The sequence below is a fragment of the Lynx canadensis genome, chromosome F2, assembly GCF_007474595.2.
Source record: "Lynx canadensis isolate LIC74 chromosome F2, mLynCan4.pri.v2, whole genome shotgun sequence".
NCBI classification, from domain to species: Eukaryota; Metazoa; Chordata; class Mammalia; order Carnivora; family Felidae; genus Lynx; species Lynx canadensis.
Window position 1 is genome coordinate 15,604,201 of NC_044320.2, and position 17,347 is coordinate 15,621,547.

Below are 17,347 nucleotides of genomic sequence, written 5' to 3' on the forward strand. Positions count from 1 at the left end.
TAAAGAGACAGGTTTTTTTTTTTAATGTTTATTTATTTTTGAGAGAGAGGATGAGCCAGGAGGGGCAGAGAGGGAGAGGGAGACACAGAATGTGAAGCAGGCTCCAGGCTCTGAGCTGTCAGCACACAGCCCGATGTGGGGCTCGAACTCACAAACCATGAGATCATGACCTGAGCTGAAGTCAGACGCTTAACCAACTGAGCCACCCAGCCTCCCCTAAAGAGACTGTTTTATGACAAGATGTAAAACAAAAATATATTTAATTTTACTTTTATGTAACAGTATTGAAACTGGAGTGAAGTAATACTGGAGAGATTACTGAACTTCAGATGATGATTTCTTCTCCAAAAGAACTTAGTTTTTCAGACATCCCTCTAAAGCAGTGGTTCTTTTTTTTAAAATTTTTTTTTAATGTTTATTCATTTTTGGAGAGAGAGGCAGAGCATTAATAGGGGAAGGGCAAAGAGAGAGGGAGACAGGGAATCTGAAGCAGGCTCCAGGCTCTGAGCTGTCAGCACAGAGCCCAGTGCGGGGCTTGAACCCACAAGCTGTGAGATCATGACCTGAGCTGAATTTGGACGCTTAACCAACTGAGCCACCCAGGCGCCCCCCCCCTCTTTTTTTTAGTGTTTATTTTGCCAGGGAGTGAGAGAGAAGGGGAGGGGCAGAGAGAGAGGGAGACAGAATCCCAAGCAGACTCCACGTTGTCAGCGCAGAGCCTGACATGGGGCTCGAACTCACTAACTGGGAGGCCATGACTTGAGCTGAAATCAAGAGTCAGATTCTCAACTGACTGAGCCATCCCAGGCACCCCTAAAATAGTGGTTCTCAACCAGGGGATGATTTCGTCCCATAAGGTCCATCTGGCACAGATGCCTGGAGACATTTTTCGTAGTCCCCACCAGTGGCATCTGTGAATGTTCCTGGCATCTCATGAACCGAGGTCAGGGATAGGGCTAGACACCCTGCAGTGCACAGGACAGCCCCTTCCAACCCCCCAAAAGAACTGTCTGGCCCAAAATGTCCTTGGTGGCAAGGTTGAGAAACTGTCCCCAAGGGTAAGAAAATAAGATTGTTAAAACCAATAGGAAGATGAAATCATTATGTTTTAGCTCAGTTGCAATTATAGACTATTCTGATTGGGCTTCTGCAGTGAAAGATGAGATGATTAACCTCATTAGAGTTTCTCCCTCCTCTCCTTAAACTGCAAAATCAGGAGGTGGCCCATGTTAGGCTCACCATGTCAGTGTTCTTAACACTTACATTCTGTCCTGCAACGATCACCCCCTAGGTGTTTAATCTTAGTTCTATGTTTAAATGATTCCGTGCCAAACTCTTCTTTTTTATTTTAAGTTTTTCTTTCAAGTAAACTCCACACCACACATGGGGTTGAACTCACAACCCTGAGAACAAGAGTCACGCTTTACTGACTGAGCCAGCCAGGCACCCCCCGGCTCCATTTCTCTAGCCATGGTTTTTCCTTTCCTGGGTTTATTTTGCATCACCTCTTGGTCAGTTGGCTATTTGATCTTAATATAAATTTAATGTGTAGGGAGGTGTCACAGTCCACTCTGGCTTGCTCCAGTCAGAATGGCACCTGCAGTTTGGAGTTTGTGTCTGAGTACCACACTTAAAAGAGAGACATCGTGCAGTGTCCCAGGATGCTGCGGGGACGTGAAACAGGGGCCTGTGTAGAAAATGAACTGCACTTGGGAAGGGAAGGGAAAGCTGTGGATGAATTCCCCGAGAAGACCTCCCTCTGGAAGCAGGGTAGGCCTTCACTCTGAGGGTCCCCAGAAGGTTCAAGCCAATGCTGCATGGACACAAAAGACAGGGTGGCAGAGAGAGGTGTTGAGCTCCCTGTGAGCCGAAATGTGGTGGGGAACTACCTGTCGGCATGTTGTATGTAGATGTTGGGTTCAAGCCATCAGCTGAGTGGCTATATTTAGGTATCTTCTCAACCTTGAGATTCTGATGGTCTGACAACGCTTCCCAATAGCTGCCTGTCCTAGAGGGGCTCCGGTCACTCTGGTTCTCTCCTCCCTGTCCTTTGAGATAAGGGTGAAAAAAGCCACAGCCATGGTCACGTGGTTCAGGGCAGAGCCTTACGTGTTCTGCACATCTTGAATTTGGACCCATCATCTACTACTCAAAATGTGATCCATCCATCTATAGGTTAGATTCCACCAAACGTGTTCCAGTCGGTGTTTGTAGTATTTATAAGATTACCGGGCCTGAGCATATTCGAAACCCATTTCTGAGCCGATACGTTTATATATAATCTGGGCAACATACCATAGACTGCAGAGGAAGAGAGCACACACAGATCGTTCCCTGTGTAATTGGAGTCTGGGTGTTCTGTTATTGTCTTAGTCAGGTGCCGGTCACAGCATGCCTTACTGATCGATGACTTTGTTTTGTTGTAGGGGAGCTATCCAGTTTGGGAGGATTTCATAAACAAAGCAGGAAAGCTACAGTCCCAGCTTCGGTAAGTATAGAAGCCTGTCGTTCCCAGAAAATGGCAACATCCACAGACAAAGGATGGAATAGGACAGACCCAGGATGCAGATTGAGGTTAATTTTGGAAGCGTTACAGGTACAGAAGCATGTAGTGGGTTCTGATTTGAGCATTGCCACTTGTTAGCCTTATGTCTTGGGCCCCGGTTCCCTTAGGTAAAACTGAACTGTCTGCTCTGCCTTCTTCCATAGGAATTTTGAGAGTCAGATGAGCTGTTATATATGTAAGGTAATAATGGGCAACATTCATGTAAGGCTCACTATGTGCCAGGCATATGTTAATTAAATCTCCCAACCCTGGGAGGTAAGTACAGCTATTATCCTCAATTTACTGATGAAAAAAATGAGGCACAGAGAAACTTAACCAACTTGTGCAAAGTCACACAGCTAGTAAAAGCCAGAGCAGGGATTTGAACCTGAGTCTGGCTGCGAGGTCCATTCTGCTTGCTGCCTATCCTTATAAAGAGCTTACAGCTTATTGTTGACTACTACATGTATCATTCCATTTGTGTGCAATGTCTAGAAAACGCACATCTGCAGAGACAGATGTAGATTAGTGGCTGCCTGGGCCTAGTGGAGGAAAAGGAGTTTGAGTACACGTGGGCATGAGGAATCTTTTCGGGGTGATGGAAATGTCCTAAAGTTGGCTCGTGCTAGTGGTTGCAGAATTCTAAGTTCACTAAAAAATTGTTGAATTACACACCTACAAAGGTTGAATTTTATGGTATACAAATTATCCTTCAATAAAGCGATTTAAACAACAAGATCTAGGGTCAGTCGGCTCTAAGGGGCTATTGTTGCTTTGTCTTGTGCTTGTTTATGTATCATTTGATGTGAAATAGAATCTTCTTGTTACAGCTGTATGCTTTTAAATCAGTGAGGAGAAAGGCTACTCAGCGGTGTTCCATGAGGGACAGGGCATTTACAGAAGCAGTAATTTTCATGACTCCTGTTCATGGCATAAGGGGGATGACATCAGTTGTTTTGAATGTATGCAGGTGGTTTTCCAGAGGACAAAGCAAGTAGGGGCTTTCTAGGATAAAAAACCATGTGGATGACATGACACTTTTGGTCCTTTGCCCATGGACGTCAGGGGGTTACTGCCCAGAGCTTTAACCATAGGACTGGACATTTCGTGGTTCCCCTGTAGATCAGGAGAGAAGAACTCCAGAAGGATGGATCTTTCCTCTTCCATTCTGTCAGCTTTGTGGGGCCTGGGATTTTCTATCCCATGCACCTGGGGTTTCCCAAGCTGTCATTGGTCTTCCAGGAGACTCAGGACTACAGCCCCTTCTCTGTTTGTCAGATCCTTTACCATTACGGTGCTTAAGAACTTGTAAAGACTTTCTGCTGGGCCAGCTCCACTCTCTTCTGTCTGAATGCAAAGCCCTGCAGAAGGCTTTACCGGCCTCAAGCTACGTCTACTCACTCTTCTCATTGATTTCAAATAGTCTCCATTCTGTAGGTCCCTGCTGGAATCAACCAGTAAAACATTTAAGTAGCCCCCCCCCCACCACCACCACCATCCCCCCAACACATACACGTTTTTCTTATGTGGCCTCATTTAATTATCTGGCAGCCTTTTCAGGGTTGACCAATGAAAAGATTCTCTTCCCCTTTTACCAAAGAGCAAGCCAAAACTTAAGGTAAATATGAGGTTAGTACAGCTGATTAGTTACAGTAAAACTTTTAAAGCAATCTTATACTCACTAGTACAAAGTACACTTTTTGTTTTTTAACAACTGTTTAGGCCTCCTGAGGGCAGGGACCATTTCTTTATTTTGTCAAACTGGTAGTGCCCAGCTGAGAGCCTCACGCACATGGTTTGGTGTTCTGCAGTAAAGAAAGGATAAGGCCATAAAAGAGGAAAATAAGCTGGGAACACATACACCAAATCACTCCTTTGTGCTGCCCCATCAGAGAACTAAGATATATTATGACAACAGCAGACAATGAAATAGGACTCATTGGAAGGCGGTGTTTAAAAGCTCCTAATTCCTCACACTTGACCACCATCCTCCTTTTCAGTGGAGCCCTGGTGACGGAGTAATACACAAGGCCTCTCTATAGCTGGCTCATTAAATTGGGATGATTGGCATTGACTTGAAAATAAATCCGGCCATTGTGTCAGATAGTAACTGTAAATCAGAATGAGCTATTTGTAAATCCCAGGATGTTTGATAAAGCTGACTTTTCCAGGGTTTGCGTATGATGTCAAGTCTTTGAAAAATATGCTTCAAAGGGGTTTTTTCTTTCAGTTTTGTTCCGTGTGTATGTCTTTTTTTTTTTTTTTTTTTTTAATTTGAGCAGAATGGCTTTTTGCTGTAATGGAAAATATCAGGCCTCATTCTGCCGTTGGGTGCTAAGGGACTGTTGCACAGGTTTTCCCAGGGATGACTTCCAGCATCTTCCAGAACCTTCTGTCTCAGAGCTATGGTTGCTGAGTTTTAGAGTCACTTCTTCAGTTCCATCTTGAACTCTTTTTCTCACATTCTTCCTTCAACAGCTCTGCATTCTTAGGAGTGCTGAGTAGAGATTAGATTCATACGTGAAATATTTGGAAATGAGCTTCAGGCTCCATGCTTGATTGTGAGTCCCGTGTGTGTGTGTGTGTGTGTGTGTGTGTTGTGTGTGTGTGTGTGTGTGTGTGAGTTCTGAGGCTGGATTGTTCTCGTTGTCCTTGACCCTGGCGTGGAGAGGTGCTTCCTCTCCATTGGATGACAGCTAGATCACAGCGCTAGGAACCAGTAGACCACAGAGTGCTCAAGAGGATGTGAGGAACTCAAAATAATTTCTAGGACAGCAAATGAGTGTAGTGACTTCTCCCTGGTGTCAGCTTTGAGGAATTCAGAAGATGCAGTCGAGATAGCATTCTAAGGTTGAAAAAATGGTGTCTCAATTTCATTGTAAATGGGATTTAGGGGGAAAGAGTCACATAGCCAGGATCTGATCTGGCAGTGGGATGAGCATGGGACTGTGTGTCCTTCTGGGCTACCAGTTCCAGTTCTGGGATGAACTTGTGATCTTTTTTTTTTTTTTTAATTAAAAAAATTTTTTTAAATGTCTATTTTTGAGAGAGGTAGAGAGAGAGCAGGAGGATGGGAAGGGCAGGGAGAGAGGGGGAGGATCTGAAGCGGGCTCTGTACTGACAGCAGAAGGCCCAATGCGGGTCTTGAACTCATGAACTGCGAGATCATGACCTGAGCTGAAGTCAGATGCTCAATTGACTCAGCCACCGAGGTGCCCCCAAACTAGTGATCTTGAAAGTCACTCTACTTGTCTCAGTTTTCCCATCTCTAAAATGAATTATTTGAAGTAGAGGCTCTCTCTCCAAGATTCCGTCTCCCGGTCCATGTCTATATGCTGTTTTCCTGCTCTAAAATTATTTCCACTTGTACCGTTTATAGTTTTTAATGATGGTTTTCATTTAGGTAAAAACACCTGTCTTTCCTCCTTTGTGAAATTTTGCCTGGTAATTGTGTTACACCATCAGGTGTCGTGATGGGAAGACTTGCCAGGATTTACCGAGCGGCACCGAATGAGCTGGATGTTTTTGGGAGAGTGCGCTAATATCGGGAAGAAATGCTTCCTAAGGGGGGGGGGGGAAATAGGCCTGCAAAGCCAGTGGTTGTCCACGTCCAGTAGGGTCGTTTCTCCTAGAAGGTTGCATTCAGTTCTCCACAGAGGTTTTAACCCTTGAGCTGTAATGAATTTGCTAGCGTGAGACATTCCTCATGCTTTTGTTATCTGTTTGCATTTTAGGACCACAGTAGTAGCAGCGGCTGCCTTCTTGGACGCCTTTCAGAAAGTGGCCGACATGGCTACCAACACACGTGGTAAGCAGATGGAGGGATGGCGCCCAGCGTGAACCGAGTTCAGCATGTGCCTCTTTGTTTACCCTTGGGCGGCGTCACGAGGAGATACAGCTTAAGTTATCAGAGCTTAGCTGACTCCTAGTTTTCACGTCCTAGAACACTTTGTGGGATTCCACTTATTAGAAGTTGCAAACAGTTCTCCGGACAATGAAGCACGTGAGAAGAACGAAAACTAAAGGAAAGGAACCGCGGGTTAGGCGGGAAGTGGCTGGGCGTGTTAGTTTGATCACTTTTAATGACATGCCGGCTGCAGAGCCTTGAACCGTGTGTCTGGTTGCAGTTTGTTTTTCCCTCCTCACACGGGTTGTCCTAAGATTTGCCTTACTCCCTGGGGAGCGGGCAGTGAGAATGCTCCGGTAGACCATTTTTCTGCGAGGAGCCCTCGTGTAAGCAGTGCGCTGTTGCGTCGTATCTGGTGATGTGTCTCCCACATTTTTCTGCAAACCCCTGAAGAGTGTGACTTGGTCGTGTCTTAACTCCCCAAAAATAGTTCTTATGACGTAGCAGGTGTTTAAAGTCGGCTCATTAAATCAATGAACAAAGGGGACTCTGGTGCCAATTTTCAGTAATTTCAGGGACTACTGAATCATACAAAAGAATAACAAAAACGTGTATAAAGGAGAAAATGATAGCTCCTATATCCACTACCATTGTTGGAAAGACAACATTACCCGTAACGTAGAGACCTCTGTTCAAAGAGGGGTGCTTTCCTTTTCGTTCCCAGCCAGGGACGCTCTCCTCCCTTTCTTTTTTTTTTTTTTTTTCTTTTGCCTTATATTTCTGGGTCTGCTTCTACACTGCCTGTTCTCTTCATTGTCATGGGAACATTGGAAAAGGTGGGTGTTGGGGGCAAGTGTTGAGGGGTTGCCCTCAGTCACACGAGGGTTTAACTTCTCTGACACACCTCTCTACCTCCAGTGGGTTTCAGTAGGTACCCCTTTACCGTAGGTACTTAATTAAATATTCAAATGAATGTGCAGTGAGGACACTTCTCATTCATTCAAGAAGCTCGAAACCTGCTAATATTTTAGGTACCATTATGGGACCACAAAAACCAATATATTATTTATCCTCCTTGGCCTGGAAGGGCTTGCAGTTGAGTTGGGGGGGGGGGTGGGAAATGAGATGTGCAAATAAAGGATTTCGGTGTGGAAGTAACATGCGTGGTACAGTACTAGCGATAGGACAGTGTGCTGGGGGAATATCGGAACGTGAGCAATGTACTCCATTCAGGAGCCAGAGTCCTCCCAGGGGAGGTCTTCTATCTCCTTATTTCCAAGATGCCAATGGTGTTTCGAAAGGTTCCCTAGGAGAATGTGATGGAGATATCAGAGCGGTGGTTTGAAGAACTTGATCTGGTTCGCCAGCTTGATATGGGTCTTAGCTAGTATCTTTCTTAATCCCTTAAAAGATGATGACCTAGTTGACACGTGTCCATTATATTCTTCTTCATACGTGCATATTCTAAACATTCTATAACCTTTAAGGCAATAATCACCACTGTTAAGTGTTTTTGAGTCTGTTTTATATTTTCTCCAGCGATATCCAGAACTGGACTTGTCTTTCTAGAATAGCCATCAGAATGTGTATTTCTTAAAAGAATTGCTCTACTATTTGAAAGAACTTAGATAGCTGATATTGCATTTTTGAGGCTCTGTGATCCTTAATCAGGTCTTATGTTTTAATATTGAATTATTGATTGGACCCTAAAGGATGGAATAAAGCAGCATCCCCTGATTTCTCATAATTGCTTGCATCAAGGAGCCAGGGTTTCTGCAGAGGCTGCTCCCTGGAGTGGTTCTCGGCAGGAAACCAGGGGGACCTGCACATCTCCTGGTTGCAGGGAAGAAAAACAGAGCAATCATCTGTGGGGAAAGAACGCAAATAGCCTCTCTCTGGTGGTGACAGAGGTAAGAGTCAGAGTCTGGAGGTGATGTACTCGACAGAAGACAACTAATGTCACAGTGAACAGACTCTCGCTTTGATATATTTTTAAACCACTTGATTTCAGGTCATTTTTAGCGATGCCACAATACTTTACATCTCGCCATCTCTAGTGTCCATGTGCACTGGGGGAAAATAACTTTCCCTTGAGTGTGAGAACTCTCCCGTGACCTAAAAAGGGTATGGTCGATAACAAAGAAGGTGTATTTTATGGAGATGATAAGAGAGAAGCACGGAGGTGCTTCTTGTATGTTCCATAAGCATCAGAAGTGATTTTTACGAAGTTATTTTTTGCTTACAAATTGAAAAACCTGGAACACGTGCTTTTGTTTAAAAAATTCATAGAACAAAATGCGTAAAGTAAAATCCACCCTCCCAGTACCCCCTTGCAGCGACTGGAGTAAGCGTCATATATATACTTTTTTTGTGTGTACATAAATGCGTCCGGGAGGAAAAAAGCTAGTTGCAGAACAATATGTAGAATGGTATGTGGAATAAAGTACATCTGGGTGATCTAAAGGTAGCCCATAAGGAACATGTTCTCATGCTTGTACTCCACGGCATATTGTAGTTATCTTTCCACATCCATACCTGTGGATCTGCCTTGTCCTTTCTAGTGTCCAAATGGAATTTCATAGTCTGGAAACAGAAGGATTTTCTCATTCTTCAGTTGATGGAAATTTAGGGTATCTCCATTTATTTGCTTTTACAAGGCACTCAGCAATTGATGCCCATGTATACATCCTTTGGGAGATTTATGTGTGACCTGTTTTTAATAGTGTGTGCATCTCCATGGAAACGATCTATAGAAAATGCTTCAAACGGTTTTGGTCAGCAGCAAACCTACTTGGATTTGATGTCATTACAGACTGTAACTCTAATGTGGTTTGCAGTTTGATATCTGCCCTCTACGAAGTCCAGTTTTTTGCTTAGAGCTTCTCGAAGTGTTTTTTGAGTCCTTCTTGCTGGAAGTGATAGAAGGGAAGTTAAGCACATCTCTTTTGGTCAGGTATCCAGAATCTCGAGTTAGCATGCCCCTGGTTTCCAAAATACTAGCATTCCATATTATCTCCCAAAGCTCTGAAATTCCTCTATCCTTTTTAGCGAATATTTTGCACTAGCTATTAATATAATGTATTTAGGAAAAACTTTTAAAGCTATTCACTATAAGAGCAAAATTACTCTAGTCATTATATAACTACTGTTAAATAGAATGTGGAAATACGTTAGAACTCGATTTTGTCACACAAACGTGTATAAGTTGGTATTATGTGTGTAGGTTAATAATTAAACTATAATGGAATTTAAGGGTTTATTAACACCATAATACAGAGTACAGTTTCATGTTTTGTTGATTTTTGCACTCTTGGATGAATATACGGTTTGCATTTAGTATGAAAGTACACCTTCGTATTTAACGTGAAAGTACACCTTTTCCCATATTACTGGCCGCAAAGAATTATCGTCTAGGCACTTGCTATGCATGGAATGACAGACTTTGTGGAGCAGGGTCCCCATCTTCTTCGTGTCCATGATGGACCAGCAAATGGCCTATTATAGGAGTTGAGAAATGTTTGAACTGACTGGTATGCAGTTGTCTGAGTTACTTAAAAATAAAAAGAAAAGGACTACCGGGTTGTGTTCACGTGCTTCTCAGTCTTGGGCAGCAGAGGCACCATGTTGGGGGAATAGCACTCCTGCGCCTGAGTGTGCCTTGCACACTGGGCCCTGCTCCCTGTTTCACTGGAAGGCAGGGGTACCGAGCTGATGAGACCCTCCGCCTTAGCACTGGCCCTGCGCAGCACTGCATTGTTTGCTTATGTCAGCAAGGGCCTTTGAAGTGCATAATGCTATGCGACTTTCATTTTTGGCTGCCTCTGTGTGCCTGGGTAATTACTTTTTAGCTCTGAAAAACCATCTCAGGGCTGTTTAGATAATGATCCACCAAACCCAGAGTGAGGAGTTTTAAGATTTTATGAAGAAAGGAAATGGATCCCCGGCCCGACCAGATCATCTTTAATGTCCAAAAGCCTTTGTACATCACTTAAAAAAGTGGGCGTGGTTTCGAGATTGGAAATCATGATAGCGAACCTTTATTGACTAGTAATGTGGGCGGGCTCTGTTCTAAGTACATCACGTATGCGGAGTCAATTCTCACAACGGCTGGTGAGATAGGTGCTCACGATCTCCATTTTAGGTGATAAAATCGGGATGAAGAGAACTGGACTTAAACCAAAGTTACATGGCCAGTTAGTGGTAAAAGGAGTCTGGCCCAGAGCCTAAAATTTGACCATTAAATTACAATTCCTTATGTAAGGAGCTCCTGGATTTAGTATAAGCTTATATTTGCTTTTCAAGTTACTTGATCCTGAATGTACTAAAAGGACCTGTGTAGCACCTTGGAATAACCAAGATTGGGAGCTGTGATGCCCAGTTGTGTCTTCTGGCTTTGCCAACTATGCCGCCCTGAGTAAATTACAATAGCGCCCCCTTGTCCACGGGGGAATATGTTCCAAGACTCTCAGTGGATGCCTGAAACTGGAGATCGTCCCAAACCCTGTATAGACTGTTTTTTCCTATACATACATACCTGTGATAAAGTTTAACTTATAAATTAGGCACAGTAAGGGTCATCTGGGTGACTCAGTCAGTTAAGCGTCAGACTCTTCATTTTGGCTCAGGTCAAGATCTCATGGTACGTGAGTTTGAGCCCCACCTCAGGCTCTGCGCTGACATCACAGAGCCTGCTTAAGATTCTCTTCTCTCCTTCTTTCTCTTCCCCTCCTCCACTCTCTCTTTCTCAAAATAAATAAATAAAAACAGGCACAGTAAGAGGTGAACAACAAAAACTAATAATAGAACAATCCTGACAATACACTATAATAAAAATTATGTGAATGTGGCCTTTCTGTCTCTCAGAATATCTTCTTGTCCTGTACTCACCCTTCTTCTTGTGATGATGGGAGATGATAAAATGTCTACGTGATGAGATGAAGTGAGGTGAATGACGTAGGCACTGCGACCTAGCGTTAGGCTGCCGTTGGACCTTCTGACGCTTTGTCAGAAGGAGGGCCATCTGCTTCTAGACCGCCGCTGACTGAGACCACAGAAAGCAAAACCATGGATAAGGGGGAGAACTACGGTATATTTTCCTTTTTGGGCTTTAATTTCCCCAACTATAAAAGGGGTTTTCCCAGGACATAGAGTCCTGGATGGTCACAAGTCCTCTTTCTTAGTTCTAATATTCAATGGTTTTAAACCTCATTTGGTCCTATTAAATTCATAAAATATGAATGAAGTTGGACAGTCTAAATTCTCTCCGCAAGGCTATCTTTAGAGTTTCCAATTTTTGCTCTGGAGTCAGGAAGTGGAGGAAGCAAAGTTAAGCACAGAGGACTATGGAGAAGGGAGGGTTAGAAGAGAAAAATAAGGCTCCCCTCCCCCACCCCAGACCTGCTGCTGCTGCGTGTGCCCGAGGGCAGGTGGAAGGAAGCTGGAACTTTTGGACCACCACCTAGATCCAGACTGTTGGGAGATGTGCCTTAATCAGGGAGCCTGGGTTGCCAAGGTTCTGTGTGTCCGTGAAGAAAACCTCTGTGGCTTAGTGGTTTTTGCAAATATGTTGCGTGTGTTTAGTATATATTTTGTTAAATGCCAGGGTCTCCGCATCTGGCTGCGTGGATCATAATCACCCAGGAAGTTTGTTTCAAAAGACAGATTTCGGGGCCCTGCCTGTGGGATCAGAATAACTGGGTAGGACCTGGGAATCTCAGATTTTTTTAAAGTTCCTCAGGAGATTTTACTCCCCGGCGAGGTTTGTGCCTCCTGCCATAAACCACCTGTCCGGGGCCATCTCTGCCGGGGGCTGGCACTTCCACCCACAAAGAAATGCTCATGGCTCCCTGAAACTCTTAAGACCTTTGATCCGTGTCTGCTGGACACGTGCATTCCAGGTCTGGAATGTCCTTCTCACTCCACCCCGTCCGCCTCCTTGAGATGCTTGAGGATTTGCTGCTCGTCTTCCAAGAGCCAGGTAAACAGTCACATCACCAGTGACACTTTTGCCCACAAGGTAGAGTGAGACCTCAGGCCTCGGGACCTCTGTGGTACCTGCTGCTGCCGGCAGGTGCACCTCACTGTGTCCTTACCGTTTCCCCACCAGGACGCAGGCCCCTCCAGGGTAGGCCTGCACCCTGCTCCTCTCTGAGGAGCCCAGGCACCTAGATGCCCAGTGTCTGGCATTGGGCCAGGTGCAGACAGCGTCTCAATGAACGACCGAGTGCGTGTCGCAGTTACCATACTCCCACGGTGCCCTCAGTGGATCTGGGTGAGGAGGGCTGTCCTTGCGGCTGGTGGGAGGCTAGTGGGGTGGGATCTTGGTCAGATTCCACTTGGGGATTCAGAATTCAAATTTTGACCCCTCCTTGAGGTCGAGTCTGGTGGAATGTGTGACTTGATATTTCAGTAGCTGAAGAGGGCCTAGCAATTCCTCGATGCAGTCACAGGAAGGGGCAGGTGGGTGAAAGACGGAGCCCAGGGAAGAGCCGGAACCTTCCCTTCTAGGAGAGGAGGTCCTGGGAAGCTGTTTTCAAGAGGCAGCCAGACTGGTTCTGTTTGCCCCCAAGTTTTATTTTAACTAGGTTGTTTGGAATTTCACTAGCCCTTAACTTCTGGATTGACTTTGGTGTTCAAGTCAGACAGACCCTTTCACGTAATTAGAGCCTTGTGATTTCTACCTAGGAAGCTACTTAGCTACAAACCGGAGGTGGAAGAGGGAATTAATTATTTTTAAAAAGTCATAAACCCTTCTCACAGGCCTGAAACTGAATATTCTTTGAATATGACCTTAAGGGAATGTCGACAAACTTACTCACTGATTAAAAATAAAGATGTCTAAAACTGCAATCTGCTAATCTCTAGATATGGCTGTGGATCACAAACTATTATTTTTGGTTGTTGTCTTTGGGATTTTAATGCCTTTAGGAAAAGAGGGAACTTACAAATATTTGAGAAACGAGTTTGTGATTTTTCTTTAAGAGCTGAGCCTTTTTCTAAAAAAAAAATTCAAGGATCATATATTAATTTTTCTGATGATCTTATTCTGAGGATTTATAGATAACAGGGGGGAAAAAAGGAGTCTGGCACAAAGCATCTGTGGAGCCTGGATAAAAAGTTTTGTGGAAACCTGGCAGGGGTTAATTTTGCTTGGAACCTGTATATGGCCGTAGTTGGGGTACCTTAGCTCTGATTTCCTGGAGCCTGGCATGTCTTTTTTTTTTTTTTTTTTGAGCCTGGCATGTCTTAAGTGCCTGGGAAACAGTTGCTGATTTGTTGAAAAATTTCATAAGACAAAACACTTCCTAGCGTACAGGGTGGATGGACCAGCTGCTGTATTCTCTCATATTTTTAAACATGAGTTTAGGTATGCTGTATAGAAGATGACCTAGAAACTCTCCACTGCTTTTCATTTTCAGGGTTTTGAACTTGATTTTGATTCACATGAATTATGCTGAGGAAACCCTAAGCAAATTTTGCCTCTGCTGGTAGTTGACATTTTGAATTCTCCCTGCTAGGATGCTGGTGGGTGTGGTGGGGAGTAGAACAGAGCTCGGAAGAATAAGAACATTTGTATTTGGCTGACGTGGGAAATTGGCCCGGCAAAGACAAAGTCACCTTTTCTCTCGAATTTCTTTTTTGTTTGTTTTCCCTTTAATTGCAGGCCCAGTGCCAGGACTCGACGGCTCTCGTGTATGCCGTGGAGTCCTGGCCCTGTGGAGCCTTCAGTCAGGGCCAGGCCGTTCTGTGTGATGCTGCAAATGTTCTACCTTTCCCTGTCCAATGTGGGAGTTACAAGCCACACGTGGTCATTGAGCACTTGAAATGTGGCTGGTGTAACTGAGGAACTGAATTTCTCATTTTTTTTGGATTTTAATTCATTTTAATTATATATAACTTGCAACTTGGTTGAGGGCTGTGGTGGTACCTCAACCTCAGATAGCTTTGGTGTTGCTTCAGGAACTTCTATCAGCTTCTCAAGCCACTCCATACTTAAATGTGTACATGTGGAGGAGTGCGTATACATCTGTGTTTGTATTTAATACCTCTTGTAGTCTCAATCTTACGTGGAGGACAAATGAAAAATTTCTAATTTGCTGCTATTTATGATAATATTCAGCCTAGCTAAAAAGTGTTGCCTATTATGTAAACAGCTTCGGGATGTAAGTTCTCCATCTCCTAAAGAGATTTTGGAGTTGTCTTTGACTTACTAAGAAGGGACATAAAAAAAGATAATGTATTTTTAAGTGGGTTCATAAATGCACATCCTGCTTGTGGGTTTCATTATTTTGATGCTTTTCCACTCTGATAGACCTTGCGTCGCTTTAATTCGTGACCACAGTACATTTAATCCTACATATTCTGCTTAGGACAAAACAACTTTTTATTATTTTTTAATTTAATTTTTAATTTTTTAATTTTTAGAAAAAGTGCACGAGTTGGGGAGAAGGGCAGAGAGAAAGAGAGAAGGAGAATCTCAAGTAGGCTCCATGCTGAGTGCAGAGCCCAACATGGGGCTTGATCCCACAATCCTGGGATCATGACCTGAGCCAAAATCAAGAGTCAGACACTCAACCGACTGAGCCACCCAGGCGTCCCAAAACAACATTTTAAAAATGGTCTTATGAATGTGAAGTTTGTCTTACCATTTTCCATTTTTAAAAGTGATTTTTGTTTGATTTGCTTTATATGAACATCAGACAGTAGGAAGGCATGGGTATTTTTAAGTCTTTTTTTCTTTTACAAATTACACTGTAGGTAAGGACTCAAAGGAATTCATATGTTTATTAAGTATCATTATTTTATGAATTAAAAAAAAATCTTCCTTTTTTTCTCCCTGTTTTTTGCTTGAAGGAGTTAAGAGATAGGTGCTAATATCTGCGATTATTTTGGTGAGCACATTCCCATTTTCCGGTAGGTTTGGGATCATGAACCCAGCCTTGCTGGTGATACGGTGAAATCCCTCCTTTGTGATCCTGTTGATGTTTTCTCGATGTTAAAACTGATGCTTGAGAACAGTACAGTTCCCCGCTCTACAAGTGGCCTTTCCTTATTGATCTTTGGTTGGGTAGCAACAGTTGCCAGGGATGGGGTGTCTCATCGTGGTCAGCCGGTGTCCTGCCTGTGCAGTGTCTGGCTTTTCACTGTCTTCCCAAAATGACACTTGAAACGGTGGTTAGTATGCGTTAGCCTGAAACACACTAACCTGAGTCCCACTGTAAGGGAAGCACCTCCTGGGTTGTCCAGAGCAGGGAGTCCCCAGAATCCTGAAATCCTGTAACAGGGAGAGCCGGGGGTGTCCGAATTCCACACCCGAGCCCGTGTGTCCTGTTAAGGCTCATCCTACCGCTAACCAAGAGAAGCACCCGTTCTTGCTCAGTTCGGTGGTGTCACCCTGTTTTGCTCCAGTGTATTTTCCCAGATGATGCTTGAATATGATGTGCGCTGTGTTCTGTCTAACCTCCACAGCCTTAATAAACGCTGGTGAACGACACAGTGATGGTAGTGGCGGCAGCGGGGAGGAAGGTCCAGGCGTGGAGAGGATGTGTGTTTTTATGGGTGACTGGGTCGATCTGTGCAGCGTTGTTATTTGTGTCGTTAGGCAGTTTACATAATGAAGTGGTTTGCTCAGCAGTTCCATCCCTTCCAGCTTGCTGGGCTGTCTGCGCTTTGTACACAAGCAGTAAGGATTCTCCCCCCTTGCCCTCCCTCCTCTCCATCCTAATTCTTTCCCTTTGCTTTTTGTTTTGGCTTAATAAGTAATACTCCACCCCATCCTGCTGCCGCACACAAATGTGCCGTTGTTACTTCGGTAAAATATGGATTAGCATTCGTGGAAGGATGCAATTATCTTAGTTCGTACAGATGAGGCAATTTTTTCTTTTTTTCCTTTTCCTTTTTTCCTTTTCCTTCTCTTCTCTTCTCTTCTCTTCTCTTCTCTTCTCTTCTCTTCTCTTCTCTTCTCTTCTCAACAGTGCTTTTTTGTGAAAGATCATTTGCCTTAGAGTCATGAACTTGGTTTGGTCTGCCCACCTCAGATAAAAAATAACCGTTTGGAATGTATGGTGAACAAACGTGAAGACACTTGAAGTTGTCGAAAAATACTAGTGAGTCTGTTCTGCCTGATTGATTGCGTGGCTATCTCTTCTCCCCTCCCTCTGATAAAGCCCCCGCCTGAAACTTGCAGGAGATGCGGAAACTCTTTGAACTAAGGTTTTCACTTTGGGCACATGTGCTCTGCTGTAAGGGAAAAAAGCTGATATTGGGAAATCACTCAGAGAATAAAGACTATTCAAAAGGATACTCTTCCGTCCCCCAAATCTGGCCATACATTCTTCTGATACATTTGAAAGAAATTAGGTTTTTATACACTACCTTTAGAAACCTATCTCTGGCCTGAATTGAGAATTATCTGGAGTTTGTTCTGTTTTGTTTTTTAGCCTAACCCTGTAGTCTTTGATTTTTAAGATGGTACAGGGTTTTTTTCTTATAGACCATCTAGTGTCTGGTGGGACTTTTTCATTTTCATGGGGCACGCTGAATCTCCTGGAGGGGAGATGAGATCACTTGCCCAAGTCCACTCAGCTCAGAAGGGGCTCCTGGGGAGGATTCTTTCTAGCACAGGGCTTTCTGTCTCTTGGTTTCCTCTGAAAGCCGCATGGCAATCTGCTTGTTCACTCTGTCCCTTGGTTTAATGCTGAGGGCACTCAAGTAGAAAATAACATGGGCTGTGAAAAAAAAAATCTCTTCTGTGCTTTCAGTCGATTATTTGTAAAGATTTTTGCTCACTTATTTGTTTCTGCGGGATCCTTGGTCAACTGGTTTTCCAAAGCCATTTTCCACTCTTTCAGTCCTTCATTTTTCTATGGAAGATATTTTTGTTTTCTTTCAGCCCTGTGTGTGTGTGTCTGTGTGTGTGTGTGGGGGGGCTGTTTTGCTTATATTTTAAGTGAAAA

At 43.9% G+C, this 17,347-nt stretch overlaps 1 protein-coding gene across 9 annotated transcripts in view; it reads left to right on the forward strand.

Annotated features, from left to right (window-relative positions):
* MTSS1 (MTSS I-BAR domain containing 1) overlaps window positions 1-17,347 on the forward strand; it is a 165,644-nt gene that overhangs the window by 22,241 nt on the left and 126,056 nt on the right. For all 9 annotated transcript variants that reach the window (XM_030304471.2, XM_030304468.2, XM_032591949.1 and 6 more), the window contains exons 2-3: window positions 2,427-2,488; window positions 6,280-6,353. In XM_030304471.2, coding sequence (XP_030160331.1) covers window positions 2,427-2,488; window positions 6,280-6,353 — 136 coding nt within the window. The remainder of the gene's footprint in view (window positions 1-2,426; window positions 2,489-6,279; window positions 6,354-17,347) is intronic.